The 25634-nt window shown below is 41.4% G+C and overlaps 1 protein-coding gene across 8 annotated transcripts in view; it reads right to left on the bottom strand.

Moving 5' to 3' along the window:
• Nucleotides 1-25634, bottom strand: part of LOC129820966 (M-phase phosphoprotein 8-like) — a 64682-nt gene that overhangs the window by 28414 nt on the left and 10634 nt on the right. For 3 of the 8 annotated variants that reach the window (XM_055878132.1, XM_055878133.1, XM_055878134.1), the window contains one exon: nt 21048-25616. In XM_055878132.1, the coding sequence (XP_055734107.1) occupies nt 24343-25616 (1274 nt within the window). In that variant the 3' untranslated portion in view covers nt 21048-24342. Of the gene's footprint in view, nt 1-9442; nt 9717-9781; nt 9887-11504; nt 18195-18338; nt 18423-18546; nt 18672-18756; nt 18915-19056; nt 19212-19405; nt 19493-19629; nt 19771-21047; nt 25617-25634 lie in introns of those variants that run through there. The other 5 variants (XM_055878135.1, XM_055878139.1, XM_055878140.1 and 2 more) reach the window with 4 other exon arrangements.

Below are 25634 nucleotides of genomic sequence, written 5' to 3'. Positions count from 1 at the left end.
TCCCTGTTTCAGATGCGGGACCGTTGGGCATTGGAAGAATGAGTGTAGAGTGGGAACGGTGCAATCGGAAGAAATGCTGCCATGCAAGCGTTTGCCTCTTTTTCAAAAGAGCAGCAACAAATCCTCCTGAAAGTAGCAGGACAGGAAACTTACACATAGCGGTGTATGCCTCGGTACGATCGATAGTGGTTCATAGAGATTACAGTTTCTTTGTGAAGAAAGACGTACGAGATCACGTTTTACACAACTTTTTAATAGATGCCACGGATCAAATATTGCAGATTCCTTATGATGAGAAATTTGCTAAATTTGCCTAGGAAAAAAAGTATTTTGGGTTAAAAAATCTAGGCGAAATGCCAGGGGAATGGATTCTAAAGGTAACAAATAAAAATGTTCTGGCCAAACACTCCTGGTAACTCAGAAAACCTTGGGGGGGGTTTCAATCTCATGAGACATTTTATGTCGATTTATTATGAAATAGATTTACATTTTATGTCGTCTTATTCTGAAATAGATTTCTAGAATGGACGAAAGGGTGGAGGGGTCACGAGGAATTAGCATAGAGGTTACCAAACCTAAAATTAACTTGATTGTTCATGAAAATGGTGGTGCGGTGGTTACTGGGAAAAGAGACCAGTGAATCGTTGGATTCAGTGGCAAGACAAAGTCGCTGTCTCTAAGGGTGCTAAATAAAGGATACGTAAACATTGGGGTGGATTAAAACAAACGTTTAATGATTGGAGTAAGGACAGTGGGTTTACCATTATCATGTTTGGTTTATAATTAATAATTTTGGATTGCTGATTAAGATGTAGCATAGTGAATGCTAACGACATGTACACTTTATTTTCCAGAAGAGGAGGGGGTTTCATTATCTCTCGTTGGAATGTTCCCTGAGACTGTGGTCTTGGGGAGAGCAGTTAGTGATATTCGGCAGTTTTAAGTATAAAAGTATCTGGATTAGGCCATAAACGGAGTTCCCAGATAAGTATGGCCTGTTCATATGCGTGTTTTTGACCTTCGGTTTACCACACACACCAGCATGCACACACAACTTACCGGTTATGAATATGCGTTAGTGGTGTTGATACTGTGGGATTTATTTTGTGTGGGGTCTTTTCAATTTGGTTTTAAATTGGTATGCAGAATGATGGAAATGTTTGAAAGATTTTTATATGGTGTCTGAAGGACAGAGAAAGAAATGGGAGAGGAAATATTTAATGGTTTCGAATGCCCTGTATCCTGACTTTCTGGTGAGGCCTGATCAATCTCACTAGAAATGATCGAAATAGGTGGGATTTAATTATAAAATGAATGAGAAACACCAGTCTCTATTACATTTTACTATTACTTTATGAGATACCATTATTCCCTCATCAAGTGTTGTAATTCTAAGTTGAATGGTATTCAATTTATTTTTTATGTAACATGTTGTTTTTGAATCACGATATGAATCATGTGTTCGAATGGGAAATTACCAGTTCCTTGGAGCCCTGGTCTTTGGGTAAATACAGAAATTTATTTTGTTCAGTCTGCATATAGAAGGGAAAATATGTTAATAATGGTTGACGGTTACTCCAAATGGATTGTGATATGTGTATTACTGAATTCACTTTTGTTTCAACCCCCATGGGTTAGGGTGCTAACTCCCTGATCTGGTAACTCTTTCGAGAGGTCGCCAGTAAAATAAAGGGAGTATGAACTAATTTTGAAAATGGTTTCAACAGTAACAACATGGTGTAACAGTAATGTTATAAAGAAAATTGGGAATGTAATAATTTGTCATATAGTCCATGCTTGTCTGGATCTCATGAATCAGAAAAAGTGCCTGGAAGCTTGAGTTTGAGTGATAGACTCAAAGTAAAGCACTAAGGACTGTCATTCTAAATTTGGGTTGGATAATTTATAAAATGTTTTAGTTGCGACTCGGATACAGCGAGAGAGAGTTGCTCGAACTACTCGAAATGTATTGGGCCTAGGGAGGCTATATAAACCTTATTGTTAAGTGTCCTCCAACAGGGAGGTTATCAGAGAACTCACTGGATGATAGCTTGGTTCAAACATGAAGTTTTTTTTGTTTTACCATGTCATCAGAATTTGTATGTTAAATCGCATCAATACATATAGATTGCTGGATGATACGGTACAATTAGTTGCATACAAGTCTCATAGTCTGTGTCTTGCGTTAACACCAAAGGATGAGAATGAAGGAGACGGGCATGGAGACCAGCATCACATGGGCATAGAACGGATGGACGGTTCTGGTGGTGTGGTGTGAAATGATTAAACATGTACTTTTTCTCTCTTCCCTGTTAAGTCAATACGTTTTTAGGTTTCGTGGAACATGAGAGTGATCATTGTTCCAGAGGAGGGATTGATGTATATTGACTAATTGATTTGAGAATGTTTTAGTATGTTTATAACTGTAGAAGTGCATTAGGAGTAGTGACTATTGTGTTATGGATGGAATGATATATGTGCTATGTATATTGTTACAGAAGATAGCTCATAGGAGAGGGAGGACAGCTAATTGTGCACAATATAGGGACTATTATGAAGTTAAGAACAAATTCTTATTTACAATGACGGTCTAGGAACAGTGGGTTAACTGCCTTGTTCAGGGGCAGAACGACAGATTTGTATCTTGTCCGCTCAGGGATTCTAGGAACCTTTTGGTTACTGGCCCAACACTATAACCACTAGGCTACCTCCCGCCCCTCTGGCCTGAATGCAAAGCGCTATGTCTGGAGGAAGCTCATCACCCATCTAACGCCATCCCTACGGTGAAGCATGGTGGTGGCAGCATCATGCTATGGCGATGCTTTTCAGAGGCAGTGACTGGGAGACTGGTAAGGATAGAGAGAACAATGAATGGAGTCAAATACAGCCAACTCCTTGAAGAGCGATGCTTTTCAGAGGCAGTGACTGGGAGACTGGTAAGGATAGAGAGAACAATGAATGGAGTCAAATACAGCCAACTCCTTGAAGAGAACCTGCTTCAGAGTGCAAACGACCTTAGACTGGGGCAAATATTTACGTTCCAACTGATCAATGACCTCAAGCATACAGCCAAAGCAACGCTGGAAACTAGTTAGGTTTGAGGGAAAGATGAACAGAGAAAAGTACAGAGAGATCCTTGATGAAAACCTGCTCCAGAGCACTCAGGACCTCAGACTGGGTCGAAGGTTCACCTTCCAACAGGACAACCACCCTAAGCACACAGCCAAAATAATGCAATATTGGCTTCGGGGACAAGTCTCTGAATGTCCTTGTGTGGCCCAGCCAGAGCCCGGACTTGAACCCGATCGAACATCTCTGGAGAGACCTGAAAATATCTGTGAAGCGACGCTCCCCATCCAACCTGACAGAGCTTGAGAGGATCTGCAGGGAAGAATGTGAGTAACTCCCCAAATACAGGTGTGCCAAGCTTGTAGCGTGTGCCAAGCTTGTAACAAAGTACTGAGTAAAGGGTCTGAATACTTATGTAAATTTAATATTTCTATTTTCTATTTTTAATAAATATGCTAAAATGTTTTTAAAAATCCATTTTAGAATAAGGTTGTAACGTAACAAAATGTGGAAAAAGTAAAGGGCTCTGAATACTTTCTGAACATATTGTATATATTCCAGAATCTGATATTCTTTCTGATATTCATAAATTTTTATTTTGGGGGTGATTTGTGTGTTTTGTTAGGCATTACTGCACTGTTGGAGCTAGAAACATAAGCATTTCGCTGCACCTGCAATAAAATCTGCGAAATATGTGTACACAACCAATAAAATTGTATTTGATTTAGTAGCCCTTTTGAGATGTATTACTGTTGAAATTGTACACGATCTCTTTAAGAACGTCAAGTTGAGAGTGAGGACATGCAAGAGATCAGTCATTCAGCCATTGCTATAATTGAAAAACTATACTACAAAATATAATTTTGTATTGAACATAGCCCTATATAAAGTTGGCCAAACAAAGATTGACTGGAGTTGTCTCTGTCATTTCAAGTATGGAACATTTGCTCGCTAGCTAACACCGTAACATGACTGAACAAGGTTTGCGGCTTGCGAATGGCCCGCTACATTGGTTTATGAATGTAAAATGCGGTCCTGGCGATACACGATCAGAAAAACAAACATAATGCTGTTAATATGGGTCATAACATTTGAATGGTTTGAGCTAGAAACAAGCCGTTTTCTCTGTAGCAATGTTGCAAGCATGACGGTCATGTATCGTTGCTCAATTTATTCTCCATGTCACTCAGAGGCTGCGGTACAGAAAAGTATATATCAGGCCATGCCCTTGAGTAGACAAACTGAGTAGAACCTCAATTCCACAACTCATCAACTCTCAAGGCAACCGGATAATGATATCAACCCGCCCTGAGCGATCATTTGTATTAAAAAAACTTAAGAGCAAAGGGTCCAAAACTTTAGGTGGATAATAGACTGATGACAAATATAATTCATAGCTACCCGATAAACCGCTCTCGAGAACAAAGGAGCGGGGTAGATGAGGTCAGTGAGCTAACTTGAGGACCACTAAACGTGGTTCAGTTCTATTCCTACTCCTGGTCCTGTTGCTATTATCCTGCTGCTAATAATCATAAATTAATCATAAATTATTCTCAATTATTTGTGACCCATGTGATGTTCTAATCGAGAGAATAAAGCATTATTCACGTTTCTATCCTCCATGCTGCTTCAAATATCAATGTGACAGGCTAGAAGAAAAAACAACAGTGCTCTGAGGCAAAAACCCACCATTATTATTCAGTAAACATTCCTTGTTTTCACAACAATCTTAAAACGGTTGTTTTTGTGATACCTGTGTAACGCAAACGTTTAATTGGAAAGTTACCCGGAGAGACTACACTCAAAGATGATACTGACAAGATAGTCGACTGACCACTTTAACAATAGGAATACATGTGCGCAAAGGCAGTTAACCCACTGTTCCTAGGCTGTCATTGAAAATAAAAATTTGTTCTTAAATTGACTTGGCTAGTTAAATAAAGGTTAAAAAAAATAAGCCTCACGTAGCAAATTAACAATTCAATTTTATGTTGACCAAATTCGACACTCTCTCATAGACATCCATACAAGAAATCCCCACTTGGTCTGCTTATAGCAGTATTTTTGGGTGGAGTTAACCCTCTTGCTTTGCCTCTTCCTCTGTTACACCGAGAAGACACTCAATTCGGTGCATTACTGGATGTGGGCATTACTGCAATCATTTTTAAGCTAGGACACAGGCTGGAGGCGGGGTTGCTCCAGTACAGTAGGTGGCGGTAATGAACAGTTCTATTAACAGCAGTGAAGGCAGGTGTTCGGCAGGCGTTAGAGAAGGAAACTATGCTAGCACAGCAGGCGGGAGCGACACAAGTACCTAGCTAGCAAGAACACCAGTAGACCAAGAACAGTACAGTATGAAGATAGGCAGAAACTGCTTCTCCAATAGAAATCCCTGATAACGATGTCATGGCGAAGTTGGCTAGCTAAGCTCATGCTCAGAAACTGTTAATCGGGTCTAAAGGTCGTCTCGCGTCGAACTGTGCATGTGCAGGCCGTCAAATCAAAGGCACTCGTTTGATTTAAAGTTATTTTTGACGAAAATTAAAACGTGTTGGTTTGTCACTCATGAGGTTGGAGTAATAACATGTTCAACTACTTAAAGAAGCAATATGTAACTTTTTGGGCAACCCAAACAAGTGTACATATACATGTGAGTTACAGAGCTGTCATGGTCATGGAAAGCAACTTTAAGAAGTGGTAGATCTGTTCTGTGTGCGTTATTTCTATGCTTTCCCTTCTTGTGTATGTGACCAATAAAATTTTATTTGAGTTTTTGCATCTTTTACTTTCAGTTTTGTACAGCAGTTTCAAAACAGCTGAAAGTACAATGTTTTTGGTCAAGGAAAATATATTTCAGTGGTTTAGATGGTACAATGATTCTCTACACTATACTTGCTTGTTTTGTCACAAACTGGCATTAGGTGAACTATTAGAATTATACCAACCAGAAAATGGCGGAGTGATTTCTGCATAGTGCATCTTTAAGACACTGGCTCAAATCTAGGTTTTGCCTTTAGATTGAAAAAATTAACAATTAAAGGAAGAATTGTTCACTTCTCAAACCCCAACCCCTGGCTTGCTTGGTCTGTTTCGCAAGCGTTCCTGGAAGTCTGGCGATGTTGCGCCTCTGGATTTAGAAACTCTGTGGGTAGACAGTGTCCTTCATTCCTAACTCAGATAATACTTTTTATTTTATTTTGACCCACATTTTAATCACAGACAATCAGGGGGAAATCCAGAATATCAAAGCTGTGTTCAAATACCCATACTAACAGTCTGAACTACTTCCTAATGAGTATATACTACATACTATTAGTTCATTTTAGTATACTGTAAACAAATGGTATCCTTCGCCTGTCTACCAGAAGTTGAGGTTGTTGCTATGCAACCTCCTGCTAGCTTGTTGACATAACAAATGACTAGCTAGACATTTTGTAAATTCAATCAGGAGTGCCAGAGTGCGCTCTGGGCTTCGTAAATCCAGAACTTTGTCAGATTGTCCGTTCGTAAATTCAGAGCGTGTCATTTGACTATCTGGCCGAGGAGTAGAGTTGATCCAAGCGTTCTGACCTCACAACCGGAGTCAAGCCCCACCCGTAGCACGCGCTCCAGCAGATATATTTCACTGGTCATCCCCAAAGCCAACACCTACTTTGGCTGCCTTTCCTTACAGTTCTCTGCTGCCAATGACTGGAACGAATTGCAAATATAACTGAAGTTGGAGACTTATATCTCCCTCACTAAACTTCAAGCATCGGCTGTCAGAGCAGTTTACCGATCGCTGCAGCTGTAAATAGTCCAAACAACTACCTACCTCATCCCCATATTTGTTGTTTTTTCTGCTCTTTTCGACACCAGTATTTCTACTTGCATATCCTCATCCATACATCTATCACTCCAGTGTTAATTGCTAAATTGTAATTATTTAGCCACTATGGCCTATTTATTGCCTTACCTCATTTGCACACACTGTATACAGATTTTCTATTGTGTTATTGGCTGTACGTTTGTTTATCCCATGTGTAACTCTGTGTTGTTGTTTTTGTCGCACTGCTTTGCTTTAACTTGGCCAGGTCGCAGGTGTAAATGAGAACTTGTTCTCAACTGGCCTACCTGGTTAAATAAAGGTGAAATAAAATAAAAGCACCCAAGCTAACGTTGGCTAACTTGCTAGCTATTTCCAGACACAATTGAGAGAACAGCTCACTCTGACCATTTCACATTCGGACCAGACCGGACACGTCGCGTGCGCGAGTGTCGCAAAATAAATGTAGAAATCCATGTTATTCAATTATTGCACCCACACTGCTCGCGCGCGCCAACCAGCGTCTGCGACACCAAGGGCTAAAATAGAACTCGTTCCTATTTCTGACGCAGATCGCGCTGCAAGTCCTGCCTCTCCAATCTCCTCATTGGTTTATAGAAACAGGTACCCACGTGCCATCTCCTCATTGGTTATACCCATGTGGGTAATTGAAAGACGAACTGTTTTGCCGGTAGTCGTGGTAATACTATGAAAGTTTAGATGCAATCACCCTATAAGTTCAACGATGAAAAAGCCTGGAAGGAGGAGAGATGACTAGAAACGATTCGGTTGGCCGTTTTATGTGTGGATTAATTTGTCGGAGTAGAGGACCTTGTTATTTTACCTGAACTGCACAACTCAATGTTTATATCCCAGGCCAAATTAGCTAGCAACACCAAGCTAGCTAGCTAAATTGCCATACAGGTTTAGTGCTTTTCTACCTGTCCCCAAATTAATGTCATTGGTTCGGAGTTTGTTTTGATATTTTAACCTGCGTGTCGTGCTCGCGTTTGGTTTAGGGGGACGAAATAAATGTATGCACGATAGCGCGCGCGGGCCGGTTTGGGTTCCGTGTTACTCGCCTCGTAAATGCATCAGTTATTCTGCGCTATGGCACACTCAGGCGAGAGTGCTCTGAAATCGGAGTAGCCAGAATTAACAATGTCCATTGAGAACGCAGCTCGACTATACCACTTAGCTAAGAATGTCGTGAATAATCAAGTCAATAAACGTTGGTCAGTTAGATTATAGTTAATATACTGCCTGGCAAGTTCGATGTATTAGTAGCCAAATAACGTTAGGTAACGAGCTAACACCGGTAACGTAAACTCGTACATCGCCTTGGTCCGTACAATTGCCCTTATTTTAGCCCCCCAAAAACGTAATACTTCCAGATCAACTGCAATGTCAATACCATTGTAAAGCACAATTTCTCCCCTTTCCAACAGAATCAATTACATGTCCTAAAGGCTGCCCGTTCCTGCATAATTCAAGCAGGCAATGAGCCCCGTCGGGTCTTTTTAAAAATGGCGGGTGGGGAAGCGAAACTAATGTGTGATAGTGAGGAGAGATGTGTGGGAAAATTGCTTTTTTTCACTCGATCTGTCCAACTTATCGCCTCTAAAATGTGAATGAAACACTATAGAGAGTTTATATAATGTGTCATTACATACCTATTTGAAGGTTTGTGTCGAATTTGAATCGGGTTTTTAGGGCAGTGCTAAAGTGATCTTAGAAGTAAACAGCGGCTTTGAGAATGATGATTGCATGCAATGATGACGCAAAAAATGTCTCGGTATCCCCCCTTACCCCTGTCACTGTCCATTTCTTGTTTTTAAACGATGAGAGAAGTGCTACACCTGGTGGAGAGAGATTGTAAGACAGAAATAGTTGCTTTATGCGTGCTGTACGTTACGATTTGAGACTCACGATGTAACGGAGGGTCCGTTTTTTCAACTTTTCTCCAATACTATAGAGCCATTACCATGTCGATCAACGCTTGAATAGAAACCTAGTTCACACCCCCGATTTTGAAGTCAACACAGTCCCATTAGTTTTCTTTGTAGCCTCGTCTGAATGTTGCGGTTGCGCACATTTGTAAGGAATGGGGTGAGTTTACATTACATACTGCTGTACTGCTAATCAGTTCGTAAGGAGCTAAAAATTGTCAGCCAACATAACGTGTAACGTAACCTATATGAAAAGTCATTACATTGCACAACATGTTCTTAACATTTGTCATAATTAGTTTAAACAATAAATTTGTATCCGCTCTCGTAATTTGTTTAAGCATTGAATTTGTATCCGCTCTCGTCGGACTTCGTCAGCATATTTTCCGCCATTTTCTGAAGAGAAGTGTGGGGGGGGCTTATACCACAGATAGAACAATGAGACAGATCTTTCACTGGATGTATAAATGTGACGCATCCGCTTGGTGTTCCCACTTCGGCTATACTGTTAGTTGCATATCTACCACCTGACCTGTTTGAGTCAATAAAATAGCTGACAGACCAAAAAAACTCATATTTATTCTAAGTATAAGTATTTTTTTACAACGCTAATACAAACCTGGGGGGTAACTGAACCTTTTCAACAAAGGGCTAAAATAACACCCCCACCACCACTCCATTCCGTCAGCAAGCAGCACTGCCTCACGTCCGCCATTAGAGAGTGAGCGAAACAATGCGAGAGCAGGGCAATGTCACAGATAGAACAATGAGGGTTAGTTGCAAATATTTGGTAATATAGTAACCTCCCACGGCAGGCCAGAAAAGGAGATAAACAAATGTTGACTTCTTAACACAGCGACTCAAGGGAGCCCGTGGTCATATAGCTAACACCTAAGCACGTGTTGCAACGTTGACTAATTAACCGTAAAATTGGAATAAACGTCTATGACGTTCTTACCGGAGGAGTAGAGCTTGAAACGATATAGCTAGCGCCACTGTTGTGCCCTGAGATAAATCGAGGATAGCATACGCCCAGGGTTGCCAGATCAAGCTACAATTTCTAGCCCACTGACCACTCAAAACCCACCTAAAAGGCCTAAAACTAGTCCCCCCAAAATGTATAACAGCAATAGAGGAGTTGCCATATCTATACAATAAACCCTTTTCCCATAACGTTACCGAGACAATTAAGAAGGAATAATATAGTAACTTGTAACGACGTTGGAAACAAAATTCGGGTTTCAAAATAATAATTATTGCAAGCTATATGACATTGCTTAAACATAATAATAGCAGTCAAACGAGTTAAATCGACATCCATTAATGGAAAATGATCTGGCGACTTTATAATGGGGGAAATTTATTTTCTCTTGCCACATATTCAAATTCCTTTATTATGACATAAGGGGTATGGTATATGGCCAATATACCACGGCTAAGGGCTGTTTTTTACTCAGGATGCAATGTGGAGTGCCTGGATTCAGCCGTTAGTCATGGTATATTGGTCATATACCACATATCCCCGGGGGGCCTTATTGCTATTATAAACTGGTTACCACTGTAATTAGAACAGTAAAATGTATACCAAGGCTTTCAGCCAATCAGCATTAAGGGCTCGAACCAGGTTTATAAATGTAAAGTTTGAGTGATGAAAGTTGGACTTAGGATCTCAATCTCTGAGCAAGAAACACTTGGATGAACATAAAAACTAATGTTAGTCTATTTTCTGGCAATTGTGCTGCTATGTGCCAGCCTACAAACCGTTATAAATGGCCCATTTTCGAGATTGACTGGTCATTCCAATAGGCATAGGCTACAGGTAGCCTATAGCCCCTGATAGGCCTACATCTAATTTCAGATAGTTTACAGTAGCCTAAACAAGATGTAGGCAAGATATAAAGTGAACGATTTAGCAGCTTGATTAGTTCAAATTAACAGACACATTTATTAATGAATTTTGCAATAAAAAATGCTTGTTTCCCAAATAGCCTGCTGCAACAGGGGTCATAATTTAAATCACTGAATATTAATAATATGTATATGAACTGAAAATGCTTGTCAACAACAGTCAGTGGTTATTTTGGGGGGAATTTGTTGTAGTCTACCCGTAGCCTAATCTGACTACTGTTACCGTCAATTGAATTTGTTAATAATAACACATGGCTACAACAACAAACTGAAGTCATAGGCTATTTATTACATTTGTTCACCAGCTCCAGGTAGGCTACACAGGTGGCACAATTTGATTCGCAATGACTCCAGTGATATCTTAATTTCAACATATTGTATTGTATCAAATGGTTGCCTACAATGGCATATTCATTAATAGCTTACTTGATGGCTAACAGAGGCAAATGTATATTTTTACAAATTACTTCTCCTCATAAAATGAACCACGCGAGGGAGTTCCATAACTTCCATTTCAAATTCACTCGGGCAACCCCTGAGAACCAAGACCTGAGCATGCATAAAGCACTTCGCTTGATACCGTTTTCTTTAAGCAGTCATAGAGAATGCACTTTAAACCCCCTCCGAGCGAATTTATATAATGCGCCCAAAGTCGTTTTCCAGTGTTTTGTTTACATTATTTATTGATGTGTTTCAGTTCTAGCGTATTGCTATGTTTTATGGAAAAAGAGTTGGAAATAGGTGTCTCCATAATGACAATCTAAATAGCCTACCTACAACTGGTAAGAAGTTGTCACAACGTGAACGCGTGCAGCTCTCCTCTTGCTCACGTGACTCAGCCAAGAACTGTAGTGCTCTCTCAACACACCCCCACCGCTCACGCACTCACTCAGCAACAGCCTGCCTCAGTTAGCGGTAAGTGATATGTATATTTTTTAAGAGAAATGCCATGGCAGCCGCGGTACAATTTATAAATAGTCCAAAAACCCGCGGCCAATACATTTTCACCCGCAACATCGTTGTCAAAGAAGCCCAAATGCAGGAAAACCACGAACGTGGCAACGCTGCATGCGCCCCAAAGTAGGGACGTTGTCTTAGATGGGATTTACCAGGGGTTGGCATCCAACGTCAATGGTGCATTACTGCCCCCTACTGTGCTGGAGTGTGGCCCAGAGACCGTTGTGTTTTCTTAATTAGATTTGTTCAACTCCTGCGTCCTTCCTCAGACCTCCTTTTTTCGAAAAGGTCTACGTTTATTGAGGAGAGGGAAAGTGGACGAAAATGCACTTGTATGAAAGGGTTAAACTAGGCAGGTAGCCTAGTGGTTAGAGCGTTGGACTAGTAACCGAAAGGTTGCAAGATCGAATCCCCGAGCTGACAAGGTAAAAATCTGTCGTTCTGCCCCTTGAACAAGGCAGTTAACCCACTGTTCCTAGTTTATTTATTTATTTTATTTATTTAACCTTTATTTAACCAGGTAGGCAAATTGAGAACACGTTCTCATTTACAATTGCGACCTGGCCAAGATAAAGCAAAGCAGTTCGACACATACAACAACACATAGTTACACATGGAGTAAAAACAAACATATAGTCAATAATACAGTGAAAAAGATAAAAAAATAAGTCTATATACAATGTGAGCAAGTGAGGTGAGATAAGGGAGGTGAAGGCAAACAGATATATGTATAAATAAATAAAAATATAAAAAGGCCATGGAGGCGAAGTGAGTACAACACAGCAAGTAAAATAAAAACTAAAAAAAACACTGGAATGGTTGGTTTGCATTGGAAGAAAGTGCAAAGTAGAGACAGAAATAATGGGGTGCAAAGGAGCAAAATAAATTAATAAATACAGTAGGTAAAGAGGTAGTTGTTTGGGCTAAATTGTAGATGGGTTATGTACAGGTGCAGTAATCTATGAGCTGCTCTGACAGCTGGTTCTTAAAGCTAGTGAGGGAGATAGGTGTTTCCAGTTTCAGAGATTATTGTAGTTCGTTCCAGTCATTGGCAGCAGAGAACTGGAAGGAGAGGCGTCCAAAGGAAGAATTGGTTTTGGGGGTGACTAGAAAGATATACCTGCTGGAGCGCGTGCTACGGGTAGGTGCTGCTATGGTGACCAGCGAGCTGAGATAAGGGGGGACTTTACCTAGCAGGGTCTTGTAGATGACCTGGAACCAATGGGTTTGGCGACGAGTATGAAGCGAGGGCCAGCCAACGAGAGTGTACAGGTCGCAGTGGTGGGTAGTATATGGGGCTTTGGTGACAAAACGGATGGCACTGTGATAGACTGCATCCAATTTATTGAGTAGGGTTTTGGAGGCTATTTTGTAAATGACATCACCGAAGTCGAGGATTGGTAGGATGGTCAGTTTTACAAGGGTATGTTTGGCAGCATGAGTAAAGGATGCTTTGTTGCGGAATAGGAAGCCAATTCTAGATTTGACTTTGGATTGGAGATGTTTGATGTGGGTCTGGAAGGAGAGTTTACAGGAGAGTCCGTCATTCAAAATAAGAATTTGTTCTTAACTGACTTGTCTAGTTAAATAAAGGTAAAAAATAATCAGTGGCGACCCGTCATGTGGGGCAGCCCCACCTATTTAGCTAAAATAAATATATGTAACAGTATAACTTTACGTCGTCCCCTCGCCCCGACACGGGCGCGAACCAGGGACCCTCTGCACACATCAACAACGGTCGCCCACGAAGCATCGTTACCCATCGCTCCACAAAGTCCACGAACCTTGCAGAGCAAGGGGCAACACTACTTAAGTCTCAGAGCAAGTGACGTAACTGATTGAAATGCTACTAGCGCGCACCCGCTAACTAGCTAGCCATTTCACATCCGTTACATATATATACAGTATATCTTATTTGTTTCTAGTTCCCTGTTTTGCATTTTATTTTGGCATTAATACGTGTCACATATCAGTTTGCAAATGGTTCTGTGGTGATAGGGCAGCCAGCAGAAAATAAGAAGCGTAGGGGTTGGTAATGTTCTCTAGTTGCGACGTGACTGGCTCAGTGTTCTGTCACTCATGGGGACACTACCTCACTGCAAAATCTACGAGAGCTCGAAAATTCAAGCACCTTGGGTGCTGCCATAGATTTACATTAGAAGTGCCAATCTAGGAAGGCTCAAGGTTATTAGCCACAGATAAAATGATGACAAATCACATTATATCTACTGTAGCTTTGATTGGGCTGATCATGTCAACATCATACTTTCAAAATCTTAGCTAGCAAGCCAGACAAGCAGTCATCATCATGAATCAATACAACAATCTACTGGCAAATACTTTTCAATCTTGTCATATGAAGAGCAATTATAGATAAAACGTATTGGTGCTCATCCTGCCATTGGACATAAACATTACATAAGTTGTAAATCGCAAATTCAACAATGAGTGTTTTTGAAGGAATCAGTGGCTAACTGCAAGCGTTGCAAAGCAATCACTAGCCTGCTATTCAGTGGAGTGGGTGTGGGGTCCAAGTCTGGGTTTAAGGGTCTCTTTTCCAAACTTAAAACGATAAACATTCACATCCAACACCATAGGTCAGAAAATGTTGAATACATTGGCCATGCTGTCAATCCAGCATGATTTCTGCCACATTCAAAACAACTGAAAAAACAGAACTGGGAATCTCAGACTTCTGGGAACTTGGAAAACAAGCTCCGACTTGGAAAATACATATTGAACAGTCATCCAACTCAGAATTCCAAGTCGGAAACTCTGGCCTCTTTCTAGAGCTCCGACCTGAAGATCACTGACGTCATGATTCAACCTTGTTTTTTTCAGAGTTCCCAGTTGTCTTGAAAGCACCATAAAGCCAGAGAATGCAAGACTTTGATGACAAAATTTGCCCACAAGAAGGATCTGAGCGCAGCACACCGAGGTGAGTCCAAAAATGTCTTGTATGCTGCTGCATAAATGTAATATGTCTTAATCAAAATTAGAGCCTCGTCGTTCTCTTATGCTATAGTTTGTACATCTCAATTGTCAGAAGAAACCAGATTTGTTTAAACAAGTCAGCCATATCAGCTATGTTTTTTTTTAAAGACAGTAAATGAGGCTGAGTGAACTGTTTTGTTGCCAGACAAGGCTCCACTGATAGCCAGCTGTAGCAGTGGTAAGCATTCACTCCATGGTGCTGAAAAGAAAGCTCTGCTGTTGGGACAGCTTTATGTAGGGCTTAACAGTTTGTGGGCACCGTTTGTCACCGTTATAGTAGCATTCATGTACTGATTAGTCTTGTGGCTTTGCATCTATGTTTTTTTGTTTTCCCCACCAAGATTTAAATGCTAAAATCGCCACTTAACATAACCCTTAACATTTTACATTTCAACTTGGGTAGGGACATCCAAAGGGTCCCAGATAACACGAACCATATGAAATAACTCTCCTCCAAACGCAAAATGCCCAAATAAATGTATAAAGTGATAAATTTAGCTAGTTGTGCAAGACATTGTATAGATGCAACTTTTAATGTTTGCATCCTTTTCTCCTTCGAGAAAACATACCTGATTCAAAGGGGGTGTGGCAGATTTCAAAACTCTTCCAGGAAGGACTGATAGGTTACGCTTGTGCTTCTGTGCCTACATTTGACATACAGTGGGGAGAACAAGTATTTGATACACTGCCGATTTTGCAGGTTTTCCTACTTAGAAAGCATGTAGAGGTCTGTAATTGTTATCATAGGTACACTTCAACTGTGAGACAGAATAAAAAAAATCCAGAAAATCACATTGTATGATTTTTAAGTAATTCATTTGCATTTTATTGCATGACATAAGTATTTGATCATCTACCAACCAGTAAGAATTCCAGCTCTCCCAGACCTGTTAGTTTTTCTTTAAGCCCTCCTGTTCTCCACTCATTACCTGTATTAACTGCACCTGTTTGAAGTCGTTACCTGTATAAGACACCTGTCCACACACTCAATCAAACAGACTCCAACCTCTCCACAATGGCCAAGACCAGAGAGCTGTGTAAGGACATCAGGGATAGAATTGTAGACCTGCACAAGGCTGGGATGGGCTACAGGACAATAGGCAAGCAGCTTGGTGAGAAGGCAACAACTGTTGGCGCAATTATTAGAAAATGGAAGAAGTTCAAGATGACGGTCAATCACCCTCGGTCTGGGGCTCCATGCAAGATCTCACCTCGTGGGGCATCAATGATTATGAGGAAGGTGAGGGATCAGCTCAGAACTACACGGCAGGACCTGGTCAATGACCTGAAGAGAGCTGGGACCACAGTCTCAAAGAAAACCATTAGTAACACACTACGCCAGGGGTGTCAAACTCATTCCACGGCGGGCCTAGTGTCTGCAGGTTTTTGGTTTTTCCTTTCAATAAAGCCCTAGACAACCAGGTGTGGGGAGTTCCTAACTAATTAGTGATGTTAATTCATCAATCAAGTATGAGGGAGGAGCGAAAACCTGCAGACACTCGGCCCCTCGTGGAATGAGTTTGACACCTGTGCACTACGCCGTCATGGATTAAAATCCTGCAGCGCGCGCAAGGTCCCCCTGCTCAAGCCAGCGCATGTCCAGGCCCGTCTGAAGTTTGCCAATGACCCTCTGGATGATCCAGAGGAGGAATGGGAGAAGGTCATGTGGTCTGATGAGACAAAAATAGAGCTTTTTGGTCTAAACTCCACTCGCTGTGTTTGGAGGAAGAAGGATGAGTACAACCCCAAGAATACCATCCCAACCGTGAAGCATGGAGGTGGAAACATCATTCTTTTGGGATGCTTTTCTGCAAAGGGGACAGGACGACTGCACCGTATTGAGGGGAGGATGGATGGGGCCATGTATCGCGAGATCTTGGCCAACAACCTCCTTCCCTCCCTCAGTAAGAGCATTGGAGATGGGTCCGTGGCTGGGTCTTCCAGCATGACAACGACCCGAAACACACAGCCAGGGCAACTAAGGAGTGGCTCCGTAAGAAGCATCTCAAGGTCCTGGAGTGGCCTAGACAGTCTCCAGACCTGAACCCAATAGAAAATCTTTGGAGGGAGCTGAAAGTCTGTATTGCCCAGCGACAGCCCCGAAACCTGAAGGATCTGGAGAAGGTCTGTATGGAGGAGTGGGCCAAAATCCCTGCTGCAGTGTGTGTAAACCTGGTCAAGAACTACAGGAAACGTATGATCTCTGTAATTGCAAACAACGGTTTCTGTACCAAATATTAAGTTCTGCTTTTCTGATGTATCAAATACTTGTCATGCAATAAAATACAAATTAATTACTTAGAAATCATACAATGTGATTTTCTGGATTTTTGTTTTAGATTCCGTCTCTCACAGTTGAAGTGTACCTATGATACAAAGCATGTAGAGGTCTGTAATTTTTAAGTAGGAAACACTGCCGATTTTGCAGGTTATCAAATACTTGTTCTCCCCACTATCTTCAGAATAAACTACAGACATGGGTATCCTTTGGTGAATTTCACCGTTTTACTAAGTTGCCAGTTTTCACAGCAGTTCACAAATGGGGAAATTATTTCAACGATGTGGCTATTAAGGCAGAAGGAATCCTCATATCAAATTAATTCCTACATCTTAAAACAAGGATGGCAATTCCTGTTCCTATTACAGTGGATTATCATGGATAAATGTTTATCCCATATCTGTTATGTCAGCAAGGCAGATCATTGCCAAGATGTGCTCTGCATTATCATCGCAAAAACGACCTTTACAATGGATGTCTATTTTGATAAAGTAGTTAAAATCATGCATTCTTGAAAGCTCTCATGTAGTCCTAGACTTCATCTTTTGTGTTTTCCTCCAATCCCAAGCAGGATTCTTCACTCGTAAGGAGTGACACATTAGCCCTTTAGTAAAACTACATCTGAAGCATCATGCTATACTTTAACCCACTCCAACAGTGGCAAATTTGCCTAAATCAAGAAACATCCTTCAAACTTGACATTCCACACCTGTATGTACAGACAATAAAATAGACAACTCCAGAAAGGCAACATATTTTCATTTCTAAAATGGTATAATTGGGAAAAGCATTAACTTGGTCCAAAGAATCTGACATTAACTCCTTGCCTATGATGCCATCAAGAGCACAAACAAAACATCCGGCTATTGTCCCCCTACGCATACACAAAAGCAGAACTCAGACTTCAGTTAGAGTATTAATCGTACACACAGAAATATACATGATTGGTCAATGGACAGGGTTGATATGCTGTTCTTGTCCTTTAATCCTCTGCCAGAGAAACAGTCTCTCAAACTCTGGGTGGATGCTTAATGTCCAACAACTTTATATGAAGGTAGCCTGGTGTGTGTCTCAAACTGTTCTTCATGTTGTGTGATTGCATGTGTGTGAATCTTGGTATGTGTGTGAATCTCCCATGCTGTAATTGGGGTCCAAGCAACTTGGAAACTCTGAACTTGGCAGGTGCTACCCATCACTGTAGCTGAACACGGTATGCACAGATGAGAAGCTTCACCTGGGGAGAAAGAAAGATTCCATCAATCAAATGTATTGGTCAAATGTAATTTATCAACAACTTGTCAGTCTTTTACAGTAACTGGGCCTCTCACCATGGCCACAAGTTACTCTGCTGTGTGTGTGTGTGTATATGTATGTGTACCTTGGCTGTAGGTGACTCTGCCAGGCGAATGAACAGTTTGTTGATGCCTGGCACTGGGCTGAATGAGTAGATGAAGTGACTATCCTGTGAGGTGTAATTGAAAGAGGAAAAGATCAGTGACATGAATCAATCAACTATGAGGTAGAACAAAACAAAAAATCTACCGTTCTCCAGACCAGGAGTACTCCTGATCTAGAATGAGACTCACCAGGAAGATGGGCAGCTGGAACTTGTCGTTGAGCACCACGGCGTGGACACTGCAGGGCCCACACAGCCTGGCTGTGATCTCACTCAGGAAGTTAGCATGGAAGATGAAGAGCAGGATACCTGAGCCTGGAAGGAGAGATTAAATGTTTTACCTAACCCCCCCTAATACAGTGTGTGCAGGTGATTAGCACTGTTTGTAGGTGTATCCTACCCTCTCCAGGTGTGTGAGGCGATTGTTTGTAGCCGAACTCCAGAGAGAAGTCTGGTCCCTCACACAGTCTATGACAGGCCAGAGGGAACACCGGCTCCAGCAGGGCCAGCCGAGTCTCAAAGAATGCCCGGATAGTGTCCTCTGCCACACTTGATAACCTGTGTGAATAAGATATCACTTTGCTGCTAACAGTATGTGGGGTTACAGTATACCATCTTAACTCTGTTACATATGTACCTTTATTTATACATACTAACTCATAAGTTTACAGAGCAAGAGAGACATGGCAGCAACACTCACATGTTGATGTGGTCCTTGATGAGGTCGTACACAAGCAGGTTGTTGCTAACCTTGGCAAAGTACATGGCCGTATTCTTGTGTTTGGACAGGATGTTACAGTCGGCCCCGTACTCCAGTAGGAGGCGCACCACGTCAGCATTCCCCCTCTTACAAGCCTGAAGAACAGAGGCTACTGGTAAGGAACTATTGCGATAAGTCTGTCACACAGGACTTTAGCTGAAATTATGATATTTACAAATAGGGGTCATTGATTAACTTAATCTCTGTGCTTCAGCGGTGAGATGTTGATTTCTAATTAAACACAGCATTTGTCTTCATCGCCCCCGTTTTTTCCCTTCCTCCTCCGTACCTTCATCAGGGCCGTCTCTCCTCCCAGTGTCGGAGCGTTGACATAGGACCCTGCCTCCAGGAGGATAGCAACTGTGGTCAGGAAGTTCTGAAATGAAAAAAAAAAAAGGACAGAGGGTTAAGTAAGTAAACCTTGCATAAGACATTTACACACAAACAAGAGTAGTGTATACATGTGTGTAGACTTTGTATTGAGGCGGTTTAAACCAGTTCATCCTGTGTTACCTTCTCTGCAGCGTGCATTAGGGCAGTGGTTCCGTTCTTCTGCCGTCCATTCACCTTCACCCCCTTCTTTATCAGCAGCCTCAGGATGTCATCCTGTCCCCCTGCTGCTGCCAACATACTCAGGGACATACCGCTGGAGTCCTGCAGGAGGCAACAAACTCCTTCATTACTGAAGACCAAAGCTGGTAGCAAACACTATGGGGAGAGGGTCAGGAATAAAAATATATCTGTACAGCTAATTGTTTATAGAACTAAAAAAGAGAAGTTTAGCTTTCAAAAAAGTGAACTATTATCGACTTACCTAGGGTGTTGTCTTTTCATCCCAAAGGTTTTTAAGTACTTAAAAGCATAAAGCACTGAGCAATGGTGATACACTATATTTACAAAAGTATGTGGACACCACTTCAAATAAGTGGATTCAGCTATTTCTGCCACATCCGTTGCTGACATGTGTATAAAATCGAGCACAAAGCCATACAATCTCCATAGACAAACATTGGCAGTAGAATGGCCTTCCTGAAGAGCTCACTGACTTTCAACATTGCATTCATAGGATGCCACCTCTTAAACCATTCAGTTCGTCGTATTTCCGCCCTGCTAGAGCTGACCCGGTCAACTGTATTTTTTGTGTGAAGTGGAAACGTCTAGGAGCAACAACGGCTCAGCTGCAAAGTGGTAGGCCACATAAGCTCACAGAACGGGGCCGCCGAGTGCTGAAGTGCGTACAAATTCTGTCCTCTGTTGCAACACTCACTACAGAGTCCCAAACTGCCTCTAGAGGCAACATCAGCACAATAACTGTTTGTCGAGAGCTTAATGAAATGGGTTTCCATGGTCGAACAGCTACACACAAGCCTAAGATCACCATGCGCAATGCCATGCGTGGGCTTGAGTTGTGTAAAGCTCACCGCCATTGGGCTCCGAGCAGTGGAAATGTGTTCTCTGTGATGAATCATGCTTCCCCATCTGGCAGTCCAACGGACGAATCTGGGTTTGGCAGATGCCAGGAGAATGCTACCTGCCCGAATGCATAGTGCCAATTGTAGAGTTTGTTGGAGTAATAATGGTTTGTAATAATGGCCCAATATTAGTGCCCGGCTTCACTAATGCTCGTGGCTGAATGGAAGCAAGTCCCCGCAGCAATATTCCAACATGTAGTGGAAAGCCTTCCCAGAAGGGTGGAGGCTGTAATGCCAGGGGGGGTGCAACTCCACATGAATGCCTATGCTTTTGGAATGAGATGGTCGACAAGCAGGTGTCCACATACTTTTGTCATGTGGGGTAGATTCCTAGTATTACAACATCATTTTCCATAACCGTTACAATTCCAAATCCCTGTTGGAACACTAATGATGGACAGCAAGTAAGCTGTATGAATATTCTCAGAACTGAAAGAGCATGTCTTGGGGCTTAGAACGTTTACGTCAAGTAACAATTTATTAACGGCGCAAATATAGTATCTTACAATAAACACAATAAGCACCAGGTGGTAACAAATACATGTTGGTGAAAAAAACTATAAGCAATGATGTCCATGTCTTTAGACAGTAAATAGTGGGGTGTGGTTTAAACCCCTGACAATTGTTCTCAGTTAACACCTAACACTGTGGCAGACCTTATGCAGTTACAACATGAACTGACAACTATGAACTAATTTATTTACATTATTCCTCCTTGATCCAATTAGAAGCAACAGAAAGGTTTACTTGCAATAGTAACATTATCTAGTAGGCAAGCGGATCAAATAATACAGAGAAGCAACAGCCGTCAAACCCTATACAAGTTAGTCAGCCTAAATGAGTGTTGAGGAACTTAAACAGCTACTGAATCAATATGGTTAAGACCGCAGTGAATAATAGCAACATTAATTTAAAAAGTTGAAATGTTTATCGTTTGACAAGAAGCAATAAAACAAGTACATGTTCAGCTAATGCCTAATAATTCACATCATATTTAGTAGTAAAGGCATGTATAAGAGAAATAGCCTAGGTTGTATGTGTGTGAATCTCTGAAACCAATTCCACATGCAGAACAAAGGATCTGTTTCCAATTGTTAAGGCAGATTTCAGTTACTTATCAATAGTAACCTTTGGCCAAAGGAGTGGATAGGAGAACCAAAAACTGCCTCAAATTGGATGGGAAGTCAACCAACTTTAGTGACCATTACTGTAAAGTTACTAGTGACCATAAACAAGGCTTTGGTTTAGGAACCATAAACTAGCCTTCACACATAAACTTGCGATGTAAAGGGATTGCTAATTAAAGTGCACCCGTTCTTGCCAAACCCATCAGCTATCACTCACGCTGAGTGCGGATTCCACACTTCTTTCAAAGAGTTTACTTGCACACTTTGGGAGAAGGGTGGAAAAATCAGGATGCATCCATAAATGGGCCCTTTGATAGGATCTGAACGTGTCACTGCTGAGATCGAAATTGTTGAGAAAAATAATATATATATATATATAAAAACAAATATAAAAAAACGACTGATACATACCGGTAGCTAGGAATACAAGATAGCTAGTTCGCTAACGTTAATAACATAAGTACAATATCCATGATAATAAACTCAACCATGCTTCAAAAGCAATCGAGTATGAATAGTGTATGTATACCTTGTATTTATAATAAGTACAATTTACAATGGAGCTGTCTTCATCTAAACATTCTTCTTGACATGATTGGATTTCAAGTGGCTCAAACGTCAAGCCATACTCTTAGCTGGGCACAAATTTCGTACGTAAACCCATGGCTCCAGACTAGCATTTTCCGCTGGTGGCACTAGGCCCTAGTTCAAACACCGCTCCATCGCCGCACCGAACAAAACAATATGTAACTTTCTCTTTGGAGGAGCAGGCATAGAGTGCCGTGTGAAACCACGCAGTGCGCCTCGTCGAACTTTGCCCTTTTAGTGCAATAAATCTTGTGGTTTCTTCAACACATAAGGTCACTGTTATGCCTGAATTCAACCCAAAACCAACAAGAAAGTCTGCACTGTTGGTAAGTCAAGAAAAGCTTTCAACCATGACAGCCTGCTTTTAATTTCTATTCAGTTCGACTCGCCATACATTTGGCATCTGAACTGTGCGCAACTTTTTCAGTTTCAGATTTAGTCTCAACCCACAAAAATTGTAGCGTCATGCAATATAAAATGTTTGTAATCATCTTATAAAGTCAGTCATAGTTATTTTTTTGTAATAGACTACACCGAGATGCTATTTAAAAAATAAGTTGTTTAATCTAACATGTCCAATCAGGAATGCATGATTCAAGATATTGATGCAACCTAATCCCATTAATGGCATGAATTTTGGGTTGACAATATGGATATTGTTGTTATATTTGAATGTTTTTCTTTTTCAATAAAGATGAATTTTCCTTCATCTACAACATACATTTGTAGCTAATTCAACATCTGTGGAAGTGGAAATTCAAAACATTAGATTGCTAACTCTAAATATGATACCCACTACTAGTAGCCATGTATTAATCAGTAAATGTAAAGTCCTGAAAAAACTCTGCAGTTGTAGGCTACCCAATGAGACCTATATGCCCTCACAATATTCAATGCGTATTTCACTCCCCACTCCGTATCTGAAAGCCATATAAAATATTGTTTGTAAAATAGTTGCTACTGAGCTCAATATTGAGTTTAGAAAAGTATACCTACAGAAAGCTGAGACCTCATTGTTGTACAACCAGAACATATGTTTTTCTACCAGAGAGGAGAGTGGCTCACTTATCACATCAGCAGGCCCCAGCGAAACAGGGGCAGGAGGGCAGACACTAATATTACAGGAATGAGGATAATGAACTTTACTGTTTGACCATATCGTGATATTAGCCACTCAAAAAATAGAAGGTTTGAGTGGGGTGACAATGTAGAATGTGCAGCTAGCACAGATGGAGCCCTGAAACCCATTCACACCTCACTTCTACCAGGAATAACCTGCTAAATTCCCAGGTTTTCTGGTCAGTTGTTTTTACTCAAAACCTAACCTAGACATATACACAAAACATTTTGTACATCTGGATCCAGATTCATTTGGTGAAAGTAAAGTATACCAGTATAGTGATCAAAAAGCCAAAGTCAACAGTTTAACTTTATAGCTTTGCACAACAATCTACAAAGTTGTTTTAAAAAAAAAACTAAACATTATGCACTGTACTTGGTACATGTTATCTATCCATGTGGAGCATATACTGTATTTCAGTCAGTTATTGTGGCCATTTTTAAGCAACATGGTTCAATCGAAACATGTGGTGCGTTTGGATTCCAAATGTATGTCTATGAGGCCTTGTTGCCATTGCTGACCCAGAAGATTCAGTTTGACAGCCTTTGTAAAGTGCTATTGGAAAAAAAAATTAAACAAAAAGGTATGATTCCATCCTTCCTTGCCTCCCTTCTCCCAAGGTTGCAAATGTGTAGCCCATGCCAAAATACTGAGTTTAGGTACCACATAATGCATTGTGACAATGGAATTTTGTAGTTGAGAATTTCAACATCTGCGAAACAAGTTTGCATGCATAATATCACTATGTAGTTGCCACGGATACGTTCGTAGAATAAAGTAGATACTTCATTCTTGCTTTACGTCACAAAGTGAGATCAGAGTGACCAAGGGTGGTCAGATTAAATCAAAAGCTATCTTCTCCTTTCTCCATCCTTGCATACCTTCAACCGTGGGAGGTTTTCAAACTAGTTCAAGGTAATCATAAGGACAGATAAACAGGACGATCTTCTGGATGTCCCAACAGCACCCCTGGTTTCTGATGCACAACTGGACTCTGTTGCAACGCTGGTTTCTGTGTCACAGGAATAGGTTTTTCACTATCCATGTTTTGTTTGCCTGAAATATGCCTCCTGCACATTGTCATTAATGTGTTATGCACATAGTTTTTTACATCTTTCCATGTCCTGCCTTGTAGAACTGGTTCAGCCGCAATACATGCGTCACATTCCTTTTTACCTGGAATCTTCATCAGTTTAGTGAAGTCTCCTAGCTGCCGCCTGACCGCAGCCTGAGCCTCATCACCCCAAATTTTCTGTTTCCTTGGTATTGCAACAGGACCTGCCTCTAGTCTCTCCTGTGCAGATACGGTCATTGTTCCACCAACTCTTTCCTTAGCACTCTTTGCCTCCGTTTCTTTTTCTTTCTTTGCCGCTCCTTTCTTTGTCTGTTGGGTGGGGTCCACTCTTGTAAGACCCTTTTTCCTTTTAATAGATTTTACTGTGTTGTGCACATAGTTTTTGATGTCTCTCCAAGTCCTGTCTTGTACAGCTGGTTCATTGTGGAGGCAAACTTCACAGTCCCGTTTACCTGGAACCTCCATCAATGAGATAAAGTGTCCCAACTGACGTTTCACCGCAGCCTTAGCCGCATCACTCCACGGTCTCCGTTTCCACACTGTGCCCACCTTAACCTTCCCCACAGAACCTGTCCCCTCAGGAACTGCCCCGACAGAAAGCGGCTGCGTTGGAAGTGTCTGGGCATGAAGTGTTGGTGTAATAACTGTATGCGCTGGTAGTGTTTGTGCAGGAAGTGTCTGTGCAGGATATGTTCCGGCAGGATATGACCTAGCAAGTTGTGTACCCACAAAATGTGTCCCCGCAGGATATGTCCCTTCAGGATATGACCTGACAGGATTCGTCCCTGAAGCATAAGCACTTGCAGGATATGATCTTGCATCATGTGTCTCTGCAATATATGTCCCTGCAACATATGAACCTGCTGGATAGGTCCCTGCAGGATGTGTCACGGTAGGATATGCCCTTGCAGAATCTGTCCCCGCAGAATATGACCTCGCAGAATGTGATTCTGAAGGATATGACTTCTCAGGATATGTCCCAGCATGATATGACCTTGAAGGCTGTGCCTCCACAGTATATGACTTCGCTGAATATGTCTCTGTAGGATATGATGATCCAGTAGGACATGTCTCGATAGGATATGTCCTTCCACTATCTGTCCCCGCTGGATATGTACCTATGAAATGAATAGAAA

The sequence above is a fragment of the Salvelinus fontinalis genome, chromosome 23, assembly GCF_029448725.1.
Source record: "Salvelinus fontinalis isolate EN_2023a chromosome 23, ASM2944872v1, whole genome shotgun sequence".
In the NCBI taxonomy this organism is placed as follows: Eukaryota; Metazoa; Chordata; class Actinopteri; order Salmoniformes; family Salmonidae; genus Salvelinus; species Salvelinus fontinalis.
The sequence above is the reverse complement of the archived record's forward strand: the minus strand, read 5'-3'. Positions and strand labels throughout refer to the sequence as shown.